Below are 12,955 nucleotides of genomic sequence, written 5' to 3'. Positions count from 1 at the left end.
GTGATTGTTTCCTTACAATTTTAACGGTTGACCATATTTTTTATTTTTGACTTTTTTTTAGTTAAAATTTTTTTTTTCTGAGTTTTAATTTCATTTTTCTAATTTAATTCCTTGTTCCCCTTCCTCTCGTTAATTTCACCATTGATAAAACTCTATTAAAGCTTAAATTCAAAACCCTTCATCCTTCTGCTCCTCAATCCTAATCACCTCCCTCTCTCCTTCTTCATCCATAAAATGTTCAAGCCAAACTAATTAAATAGGTACTTTTTCTCATCCATAATCTTCCAATTGTGACCTTTGAGAGAAAGAAAAAAGATGTTCCCAACTTTAAAATTCTTTGCTATTCTCACTTGTCATCCTCTATATTTTTATAAATAAACCGTTGAATTCCATTAAGAAAAAACTTCTCATCTTACATTACATTAATTGGGTTTTCACTTTTTTATCAATTACCTTAGCTCAATTTTATCTGGGCTATACACTTTCTGCTATTATATAAATTGTTGAATTCTTTGCTATTCCCACACCCCTAAAGATTCTTCTTTTCTTCCGATTGATTGTCTTTGAATTTGTCAATTACATCATTTTAATCAATTAGGTTTTCACTTTTTTGCCCAAATCTTTGTGTTCTTCATTTTTCTTTGCTCACTTTTATCTGGGTTATACACTTTCTGCTGTTAAATTTTCTGGGTCATCTACGCATCTTATACTTGCTCAACATGGGTAAAGCCTTTTATCTGGGTTATTGACTTTGAGCTCAGATTTTTGTGAGTTATCAATTTTGAGTTGAAAACAGTTTTGGGTAAGCGCAAATCTTTATCAATTATCAATTTTGAGCTGCAATTTTGTGGGTTTATCATATATAGCTGATACTTTTTTGGTTGTCGAATTTGAGTTGAAAATTTTGGTGGGTTTGAACTGAGCTTTCTGAAAAAATTGAGATGAATGATTTGAACTGATAATTTTGAAGATACTAGTAAGACTAAGAACTGAACGCTCTGAAAAAAATTGAAAGATTAATGGAAGAAATAAATAACCCATTTAGCTTGGCTTGAACATTTTATGGAGGAAGAAGAAGAAGAAGGAGAGACGAAGGTGATTGAGATTGAGGAGCAGACGGAAGAGGGGTTTTGGATTTAAGCTTTAATGGAGTTTCATTAGTAGAGGAGTTAAACAAGTGTTACTAAAATTCGTCACCCCTTTTTATTTTGTCGCCACCCCTTTTTAAAATTACGTATTTGCCCTTGTAGTTTAAAAAATTATAAAATTGCCACTGGACTTAAAACTTAATTAATAAATGTAAATCACGCTTAATAACACTATTAAGAATTTAATGCGGAAGATTTGTTTATATATATCGAATTCTGAGATGCGTATGAAGTACGAATTCAAACACGGTACTATCTCTTCAAAAACTGTTAAAGAAGTTGTAACTCGTAATTGGTTAAATATGACTAACGAAAGCGACTATGAGTCGGATGCGGTACGTAAAGTTTTCGATTGGAATCGTTGGAAATTTTAAAAATAAATAAATAAATCGCACAAAACTGGACGATTGAACCATGGTTCAATTGCACAAAACTGGGCGATTGAACCATGGCTCAGTCACATAAAACTGGGCGACTGATCCTAGGTCCAATCGCCCAATTTTCTGCGACTGAACCATAGTTCAGTCGCCCCATTTTGTGCGATTGTTATATTTTTTATTTTTTTTAAATTTTAATTTACGTATTCATGTTTTTTTTAATTATTATTATTATTATTATTATTATTATTATTATTATTATTATTGTTATTGTTGTTTTAGTTTTTGTTATTTTTTTATTATTGTTATTACTATTATTATTATCATTATTATTATTATTATTATTATTATTATTATTATTATTATTATTATTATTATTGTTCTTGTTGTTGTTGTTATTGTTGTTGTTGTTGTTGTTGTTGTTGTCATTATTATTATTTTTATTATTTATAATTTTTTTCATTTTTTTATTTACGTAATGTTTTTATTATTATTAAAATTGTTATTGTTCTTGTCATTATTAATTTGACTTTTCGTTATTTATTTATTTATTTATTATTATTGTTGTTGTTGTTGTTGTTGTCATTATTATTATTATTATTATTGTAGTCATTAATGTACTTAATTTATATTATTTATATTTCAAATTTGCAGGAGTTTGAAAACTTTGGAGACAACGTAGACTACTCCAGTAGCTTTGTTACGGATAGGGAATTTATCTCTGTAGATGAGTTACATAGTTGGGCCGATGCGATAGCAATAACAATCGGTTTTCAATTTACACATGCTTCTTATAAATAGAAAGAAGGATGTTCTAGAGTTAGTGTCTATTTAAGATGTCACCGCTATGGTAATATTAGGGGTGATGTACATAATCTAGATAATACTGCGCGACCTGGTTCTAAAAGTAGAAGTTGCGGGTGTAAATTTTTGATTGTAGGAAGTAGTCGTAAACCACCAGAAACACCTTGGACGGTAAGGGTGTGTCCTGGTGAAAAAGGAAAACATAACCACCCGTTCTTAGTGTACAGAGATGGTCATGTAAGGGCGAATAGGATCAACGTAGATATTCGGAAGCACATACGACAGCTTAGTGCAACCGGAATGCAACCGGCCTTTATTATGAATTCTATTAGAGATAATTTTCCTGGTTTTTATGCTAGTATGAATCAGATATATAATATTAGGCAATCGATAAGGAGAAAAGAGATGGAGGGTAGGACTCCCCTTCAACACTGTATTCATATGGCCACAAAACTTAATTACGTGGTCTGGACAGACTTGGATAACAAAGGGCAATTGAGCAGACTATTAATTGCAAATCCTACCTCTATCCAAATGATACGTACGTGGCCGTATGTTGTGCTGATAGATACAACGTACAAAACGAACAAACAAAAGTGGCCACTATGTGAAGTGATCGAAATGACGCCAACCAATCACAACTTCATAATTGCGTTTTGTTTGATGCGAGATGAGGCGACTGTGTCGTATTCGTGGGTGCTGCATAGATTAAGAGATATTTTCGGCACTGCTCAGACTTCTAGCTTCATTGTAACCGATCGAGACGAAGGTTTATCTGCAGCTATTCGTGACGTCTTCCCAGGTAAAAAGGCTTTGTTGATTCATTATTGTGGTTATATAACTTATATCTAATGATTATTTCTTAATTACGTTCAATGTTTTGTTTAATGTAGATGTGCGGAATTTGTTATGCATCTGGCATATTGCCAACGACGTTGAGAACATGGTGGACAAGTTGTGCAGCGGCAAGAAAAATCAACAAGGGCAGTTATTCAGGAAAAGTAGATAGAACCCCTTGGTTGAAAGTTCTACAATCAGGGAATTTAAACAAAGATGGCAAGCGATCGTCAGTACGTGGTCGGTTAAGAACAAAAAGGTCGTTCGGTATTTGACTGGAACATGGATTCCACTTAGAGAGAACTTTGTGCGTGCATGGACGAATGATTGTTTCCACTTGGGTAACCAGACTACCAGCAGAGTTAAAAGCCAACACTCGTCTTTCAAGTATTACCTTGGTAGCAGTAATAGCTCATTCGATACCCTGTTCAAAAGGGCTCACGCACAGATTACAAATCAGCAAGCTAGGATCCGACAAGCGCTACAGGAATCCATGACTTCTGTACCAAGGTCGATGCGACAGCATTTCTTTAGACCTTTATATCGCCACGTATCTCTCTATGCCTTGGAGCAGCTCCAGCTTGAGTATAACCGCATGTTAGAACTGGGTGATTTTGTATTTAACAAATGCGGTTGTGTACTTCAACAAACCCATGGATTGCCGTGTGCATGTTATTTACATATGTCCATAGGTACACATGGTGCTTTGTATGTGGATGACATTCATGAATTCTGGAGTACTTTGAGGTACACAGAGTTAGGAGACGAGACCAACGAAGAAGTACGATACGCGAACGCCAATGACAAAGAGTACTTTCAATCTCTGGTCGATGAAGTCCTTAAATCTGATCCCGCTGTTGTTCGCCGAATGTCTCAGGTACTTGAATATGAACTACACCCAGATGGTGCCGAAATACCTGAGCCTTACGCAAGTCCACCGAGAAAGGGAAGACCAAGCACAAGTAAAACCATGAGAAGGAGAAATGTCCGCTCCGGAAAATACACCTCCACAACATCAAAGCACGTGATACCCCCGATGACGGTGGTGCGTGGGTGATCATTCAGCAACGCACCAGGAGCAGAATTGTAGGGAGTCCATTCCACCTGCATACAAGCCAAGTTAACAAAAAAATACTGTAAATTAAAAAACATATGCATGACAAAATGTAATGTACAATACCTGAGTCTCCGTCATTGAGTCAAGAACCTTGCGGCAGTCCCTCAACCTGTCCACCTCACGACATGGTTTCTTCGGTGTCTACATCTCCGCCCTAGTCATGTTTGGCACATCTTCTCGGCGAGGATGAGGGCGGAAAGCGGGAAAGTACTCATAGATCCATGTCTGGAGCAATGTGAGGCATCCTGCAATGGTCTTGCAACCAGCCCTAGATGCTATTTCGAGTTGCCTGTACAAGAACGCCAAGGTCACCGCACCCCAGGCCACGTCCTGCTGATCATCGTTCACGGCAAGTATCGGGTGAGGTCGCATGCTAATTCTAGTCTTATCCGCCAGCAAGGTAGAGCCGATGATAGCCATGTAGTACGCTGTCGTCTGGGTATCCATGGCCTGCGACCTATGACACAGCCACATCAGTTCAGCAACGCTTACGCAGCCGCTGGTGAATGCACCTTTACGCCGAAGCTCAGACATAGGCTCCCCGAACAGATTGGTGATACCAACCTGCCACTCCGTCTCCGAAGGCTCAGCCGGCAGAGAACCTTCAATAGAAATGCCCAATATGCGTTGCACGTCGTGCAACATAATCGTCATTTCTCCCCAGGGCATGTGGAAGGTGTTCGTATCCGGCTTCCACCTCTCCACGAACGCCGATATCAAAGCACAGTCGATGTGCTGGTGCATAATGTCCGGTAGTCGGCCGAGGGAAGTGGCAGGTATAACATCGTTCAGCGCATCGGACATATCCCTTAGTCGGATGATGGACTCCACCGGCCTCTTCCTAATACGGCAATCCAGAATCGGAGGCGTACGCTCGGAGCCGTCATAAATAAGTTTAGCTATGTGCCCACCATAGCTAGGGATCAGTCACGTATCTGTCGGCCCCCTGGGCTGGGGTGATGTTACTAACCAGTCCGTGTTAGTGGACTGTGAGGGCCTGCTCTCCCGTGACGACTCATTATCGACAAAACTACGTCCTACGCGCTCAGATGCGGCTGAAGAACTCGGGCCGCCACGGGCGAATCTGCCGTCGGGGCCCCGAACAACAGTCCAGTCCAATGGGCGAGTCTCAGGACCTTAGAACTGAACATCATCAGCATCATTATCATCATCACTATTAACCCCCCAACTACTCTGGAGGCTGTCAGCCTGGTCATCAAAATAAGTACGCACTTGGTTCAGCGTACTCGACCTTTGGGCCTCACTGTGTCTGGCAGCCTCTTCATGCCTAGCCCTCCTAGTAACCGTTACCCCCCTCTCATGCGGGTCCCCTCTGAGTAAATTAGGCCTACAACTATTACCTCTCAATAATTGTCTAAAAAAACCCTTTCCTTTTCCTTGATTACCAGCCATTTTTCTACAATTTTTTACAGTTTCATTAAATATTAAAAATAATAATATTTCTAAACAAAATAATAATCAAAAATTAAAAATGGAAAAAAAAAACAAAAAAAACCAAATAATAAATTAATAATTCAAACATAAATAATAATTTAACAACAAAAAATTTAACAATCAAAATTAAGAAAAATAATAATAATAATAATAATCACCTATTTTTTTTTTAATTTCAATAAATTAAATTTTTATTAACTATAATATTAAAAACAATATATAAAACTTACTAAAAAAATTATTAAATAAACATTACAACATACAAATTTACATTAATAATTTATAAAACAAAACATAAACATATATTTAATAATAAAAAAATAACAATCACAATAATAATAATCAAATTAATAATAATAACATTAACAACAATTATAACAATAACAATAATAACATACTTCAAAATTTATAATAATTATTCCAAAACATACGGAAAAAAAAAAAAATTTAATGAATCGCCCAAATCTAGGCGACTGGACCCCGGTTCAGTCGCCTAAATTTAGGCGACTGAACCGGGCTCCAGTCTCCCAAATCTGGGCGATTCATTTTTTTTTTAAATTTCAATAAATTAAATTATTAATAACTATTATATTAAAAACAATATATAAAACTTACTAAAAAAAAATAAATAGACATTACAACATACAAATTTACATTAATAATTTGTAAAACAAAACATAAACATATATTTAATAATAAAAAAAATAACAATCACAATAATAATAATAACATTAACAACAATTATAACAATAACAATAATAACATACTTCAAAATTTATAATAATTATTCCAAAACATACGGAAAAAAAATTATGATGAATCGCCCAAATCTGGGCGATTCATAGTTTTTTTATTTTTATTTTTATTTTTGCAACTAATTAAATTAAAAATAACTTACCTCGATTAATAATTTGCGGATTTAACTTAATTTTTGCTCCGAAAATTAGCTTTTGTAAGTTGGTTTTTAGTTGTGGTGAGAATAATTTTAGTGGGAGTGTGGTATATATAGAAAATTTTATGTTCAATGGCAAAATCGTAATTTTTTAAAAATCCAAGGGCAAATTCGTAATTTACTCAGGGGGGTGGCGATAAAATGAAAAGGGTTGCGATATATAAGAATTGGGTTAAATAAGAGGAATTAAATGAGAGGAAGGGGAAGAAGGAAATAAATGATAAGAAAAATACAACTCATAAAAATAATTAAAACCAAAAAAAAATAAAAGTCAAAGGTAAAAAGTGTGATCAACGGTTAAAATTTTACGGAATCAGTCATTTGGCTTGAATACTGGTCAAAAGACTACTTTAGAGGCTGTAATTCGAAAAAAATATTAAGGTTGTAATTCGCAAAATAATTAAACATTAAAGTTATAATTCGCAATTAATTATATTCATCAATTAGAAAATTAGCCAAATTATATGCTTACAAAGTCATAAAAAACTATCTTAATTATAGAGTACTAACTCTAGAAAAATAGGTGAACATAATCCCACTAACTTTCATATATCTAGCAACTAATTTAGTGGGTCAATATGATTCCACTCTCATATTTCTATCAACTAACTAAAATAACTAACTCCTAAATAATAACTATTTTAATTTTAAATCAAATCTCAACACTTCCCCTTGATTCAAAATTTTCCTCATCATTTTCATGGAGCATTTATCTCCATTATTTGTGAAGCACTTCTCTTCTTATCCAACACACTTCTCCAAAAAAACCTTAATATTTTAGAGCACTTATCTCCATTATTCATTGATGCACATCTTATTATTCTCATAATTATGTTGACGCACATCTTATTATCCTCATAATTATGTTGATGCACGTCTTATTATTCTCATAATTATGTTGATGCACATTATCACCAGCTTTAGATTCTTTAGAATACTTTCTTTTATGGTGCACATTATCACCCAAATTTCTAGAACAAATTTTCTTCCATGACCACTTGTGCCATTGCTTCTTTCTCATCATCGAATGTTTTTTGTTTTTAAACGTAACTAACTTTCTTTTTTTATTGCTCTTCTTTATTCTACCTCCTAACTCTTTCTTTGAACTTCATTATCCCAGATCGTAAACCTTAGCTTTGATACCATTATATTGGAAAAAATCAAAGAAAGAAAGTACGGTAGAGCGATAAAAGTAAAATTTAAAACTACTACATTCATTAATTATGTAAAAATCAATATGAATACAAAACTCAATTTTAAACCGATCCAAAATACCTGCCTGAATGAACACTTAAATCAAACACCAATAGGCAATATCCAAACCTAACAAGATGGAGGTCCAATGTGATGTTATTAATGGAGGCAAGTAGCAATAAATCATAAATGAAACATTGGTTGCATCCTACATAGAATTGGAAAGGAAACCAATAATTAGAATAAAAACAAGGGTAGGTGGGACCAGACACAACTTGAAAAGGCATGCAAAACAAAGATTGTCATCAAATTAAGATAGTACTCCAATTGGATAGCATACCCCATCATCGCCAATAAAACTAAAGATGTCTAACAACACAATATGAAAATGGGCGTAATCTGCTGTAAAGTAACCAGTTACCACACTCACTATCTCACTTATAATTACAGCCACCCAAATCAATTCATGTCTCTAACAACTACTACTTCACATGTTTCATCACTACCCCACTTAAAAAACAAATTAAAAATAAATAATTTTTTTAAAATAAAGACCGTTGAAACAGTTGGATGATCCAATTTTTCAATGGAAAGATCTGTCATCTGCATCAACAAATGAGGGATTGTTTGGATCACTAGCACTACAAAGCTTGTCGATTCGGTCGATTACTTCTTGCATTGAGGGGCGGGCGTCCGGGTACTGGGCCGCACAGTCTACAGCGAGCTGCAAGAGCTCGACCATCTCTTCCTCGGCATGTGTATACCTAAGCAGTTCTAGATCGAACACCTCTGAAGCCCAATCGTCTCTCACAACGGATTGTACCCATCTTGGTAGATCGACCCCTTCTTCGTTTAAGAGAGCGTGTGTTGGTGCTTTGCCGGTTAGGAGTTCTAAGAGTAGCACCCCGAAGCTGTACACATCTGCTTTTTGGGATACTTTTCGAGGTTCTGTTACTTCTGGTGCACGGTACCCATTGACTCGGGTTGGAGTGGTTGATGGGCCCACGAGCTGTGCTAAGCCGAAGTCAGACACACGAGGCTCGTAAGTTTTTGTGAGGAGGACATTGGATGATTTGATATTCCCGTGGCAGAAATTAGAGCCTCGAGAATGTAGATATGTAATACCACGAGCTACTCCTAGGGCAATGCTTGACCTCATTTCCCAGTTTAGCGGAGTCTTACTAGCTCCTTTGTTTCCTAATGGGAGAAAGAAACGGTTTGATGAGCAACCTTGAGGATTAACAAAGGCGAAAAACTATACATATTATCAAAGTCAAGATTGTTTTTCTTTGAATGAGATTAAAACAAAGGCAAGCATCTTTTGTCATTAAAAGACGGTCTTGCAATAACTTTTAGCAACTAAACGACTAACAAAATAAGGAATAGACAACAACAAAGCATGTTGCTCAAAGCCTAAATACTAAAACTCGCATAACGACAATCTCACATAAACCGTTAGGGAGAATCTAAAAAGACAAAAACTAAGATCAATTATACAGTCGTGGAAATGTGAGGTTAAGGACATGGATGCACAAACAAAATCAATCAATGTAATGGCTACAAATGAGAAAACTCCAACAAAACACATCTTATAAACAAGATTCGAGCAACATTATTCAGGTTATAGAAGTGCCAAAGTGTAGAAACAGTTGTTAATAAGGTTCTTGATGCTGGGCCCTAACGATTCAGAAGACATTTATATAAACGACTCTTCGTTTTCTTTACAGTTTACTTCCAACGGGTTAACATTCAGAGTCTTTTACCGGGCTAATCTATTGATTCCAGCTCACGAGAACAAAATGCCCTATATTTGCCAAAATCCTATATTAACTGAATGATTTGGGGTCGTTTTAGTGTAACCTCCCTTCCAATTATAAATATAGTTATACCGAGAAGAGGTCACGTTTTAGTATACTCGAGATGGGTTGAATTGCAAAGTGAAAGATACTAAAACACATTACTAGGTCAAATCAATCTTGTCGGGCATTAAGGCATATCATTCAATCAACTTATTCAATATTCTTCCAACCCTTTGAGTTCGCTACATTATGGTCACTAAGCTCACATATAAAACCATAGTGAATCATTAAAGCCCGTGTGAAGCTTTGCATCATCATCACACCCAATGTGTCTCGCTCATAGGAAACTATAATTAGGATCTGGGTGCCTAGTAGCTATATAGTCTATATACCCTTAAAAATGAACACGACTGAAATCAAGATAATAATTTAAAAATACGAGATATTGAATGAATGCATTTAGGGAATGTAGTAGCAAGAGCAATCTCACCATGTAAAAACGCAGACAAACTTCCCATGGGCATGTAATCATAAACAAGGAGCTTCTCATCCTGACTGTAATAATATGCTCGAAGAGGAACCAAATACTCATTTTCCATTGCACCAACAGCTTCGATTTTCTCCTTAAATTCTTTCTCTTCAAGAATCACATCCTTCAACCTCTTTACGGAAACCACAGTCCCCAACTCTAGAACCGCCTTATACGCTGTCCCAAACGTACCTTTCCCTAAAACTTCAGCCGAAGCTCTCAACAACTCTTCCAAATCAAATGTCTTACCACCGATTCCATTTCCAAAAAACACCAACTTTTTGTTTAGTCCTCCATTCACCTCATCTATTTTCGCACTTCCATTGTTCGCCATGGCAGCTGCTGCCATTGCCGAAACTGAATACCCGCTTCCCAACCCACCATTATCGGCATCCCCAACAGGCTTATCCTCCGGAATCTCAATCCCCAACTGCTTATTAATTGACGCAAGATCAATTGCATTGCTCTTCCTACTCCTCTTCTTACCACATATAAACACAATGATCATCAAAATCAAAGCAAAGGCCACAACAGCTCCAATCACAATCCCTGCAATCGCTCCGCCCGACAGACCCTTCTTTTTTCTCCTTTGTTCTCCAGTTAATATACCAGTACCTGCTCATCACATCACAATTACCTAATCACAACCAAAAGTCTACAAGAACTATTTCCTTAAATACCCTAAATAAATGTTAACATGACCAAATACAGCAAATAAACAACAATAAAATCTAGACCCAAATTATTTTTACAGTTTCTAGTTGGCAGTTGGTTCAATATAATTATCACTTAAATTTACAATAGTTTCAAACCTCAAGTGGATAACAAAACAGCCCGTCGTCTTGTATAGACCGTCTAAAAGGCGAGACAATCTCAAAACAAGAATCTCATAAGCTAAAAGTAGTTTCTATCATTGGGCTATTTAATCCAACTATAAGGCATGCCTCATAGTGAGGCCGTCTCATACAAGAAATTGTGATGACAATTGTTTGCAACTCTAATATATTTCTACTTCAAGAGAAAGGGGTCTTGACTCATTTCAGCAAACAAAATTGACAAATTCTTTAAAGACCTCGTATAATTTCAAAAATTATGATAATTTTTAACTACTTTATATAACACTTAACATTATACTAGGCAATTTAATATTGAGGCTCAAATTTATTGGCCTAATTGAAAATGCTCAGAACCTCACCCGACTCATATGGACTATGGAGCATAAAGGACACGGGTTTGATTCTCTTTGCCCCTTGGCCCTCCCCTTCACTCATCCTACTACCCAAAAATATATTATATAAATTTCTACTTCAAATATTAAAATTTAACCCGAAATTAACAGAAAAATATCTGTATCTAAGATAGAAAAAATACAACTAAAAACAAATGATAAAGTATCTATAAATGGGAAGAAAACCCAATACCTGCAGCAATTCCAGGGCAAATTTGAAGAGGTTTTCCACAAAGTTCAGTACCTTCAAAGGCTGTGACAGGCATAGAACTAAGGCTAACAGGAATTGACCCATTTAATTTATTATTAGAAACATTAAATTGGTCTAATTGCAATTTTAATTCTGGCATAAACCCAAATAAATTATTATCTTGAAGATACAATGTCTTCAACCTTTTCAGATTCTTCAAAGATTCAGGAACTTCTCCACTAAAATTATTATTACCCAAATTCAACCTAACCAAATTCTTAAGAGAAGAAATAAATTCTGGGATTTCACCCACAAATTCATTATCTTGCAAATAAATGTTCCTTAACTCAGAACATAAAGCAAGATCTGAAGGTAAATTTCCTGAAAGTTTGTTGAAACGAAGACTAAGAGTTTTAAGGGATGTTAAATTGGAAAAAACCCCATGTGGGATTTCACCAGTTAAAGAAAACCCAGGTAAATGAAGGCCTAAAACAGTGTCGTTTTTGCACTGAACACCTGACCATGAACAAGGGTTTATGGTTGAAGTGTTCCATAAAAGAGTACGACCACCCACAGCAGATGATAAAGAAATTAGTGCTGATCTACTTGAAGAAAGATCTGACAATGCAGTTGGAATTATGAACAAAAAAAGAAAAAATGTTGTAATCTTTGGAGGTTTTAGGGTAGTTATTTTCCTCATTTTGTAGAAAATTAGGGATATATTTTCTGGGTATTTTCAGAAATAAAGGGTTACCCTTTTTGACATTGATGGAAGATAAGAAAAAAAAAAGGTGGGATTTTATGTGGGTTTAATGGGTAGTTATTATGCAAAAATTAACGTTTGGTTTAAGGAAAATAATTATAGAAAAGAAGTTCATTGAGAGTAGTAAAGTAAGGATTAAAAAGGAGAATAGGGAAGGGAGAAACTTTAGTTTGAAGGTTTGGTTACTTTTAGGCTTTAGGAGAGGAGAAGAGAAGAGATAAAGGGATTTAATGGAGTACTTTAAATTTGGGGGAGAGTGGAAGTGCGAGAGTGTAAGGAGTAACAGGCTGTGAATAATTAAGGTGTAACTGTTTGTGTGATTAAAGTAGGTGTTCTGCCAACACATGTTGTCCTTGCTTTTCTTCTTGGTAGGGATGACAATAGGTCGGACAAAAGTTCGAATTATACATATTTTGATTTTGCTCCGGATAATAGTCGGACTTTTTTTTCAGTCCACCTCTACTCGGAGTCGGATTATGCATATTTCAAGTTTGCCCCAACTCGGACTCTTGTACTCTCGAACCTCCAACAAAATCGGATTTTTATCAAACTTTATCTTGAT

The 12,955-nt window shown here is 35.6% G+C and overlaps 1 protein-coding gene across 1 annotated transcript; it reads right to left on the bottom strand.

The window, feature by feature from the left end:
• Positions 1-8,166: 8,166 nt before the first annotated feature.
• On the bottom strand, positions 8,167-12,712 carry LOC130810632 (probable inactive receptor kinase At1g48480). Its single transcript, XM_057676765.1, has 3 exons — positions 11,634-12,712; positions 10,174-10,827; positions 8,167-9,081 (listed from the first exon to the last, which is right to left on the bottom strand). Exons 1-3 carry the CDS (start codon positions 12,328-12,330, stop codon positions 8,468-8,470), a joined length of 1,965 nt encoding a protein of 654 aa, XP_057532748.1. The 5' UTR covers positions 12,331-12,712; the 3' UTR covers positions 8,167-8,467.
• Between the last annotated feature and the right edge of the window lie 243 nt (positions 12,713-12,955).

Source organism: Amaranthus tricolor, chromosome 4 (assembly GCF_026212465.1).
Source record: "Amaranthus tricolor cultivar Red isolate AtriRed21 chromosome 4, ASM2621246v1, whole genome shotgun sequence".
NCBI lineage: Eukaryota > Viridiplantae > Streptophyta > Magnoliopsida > Caryophyllales > Amaranthaceae > Amaranthus > Amaranthus tricolor.
The sequence above is the reverse complement of the archived record's forward strand: the minus strand, read 5'-3'. Positions and strand labels throughout refer to the sequence as shown.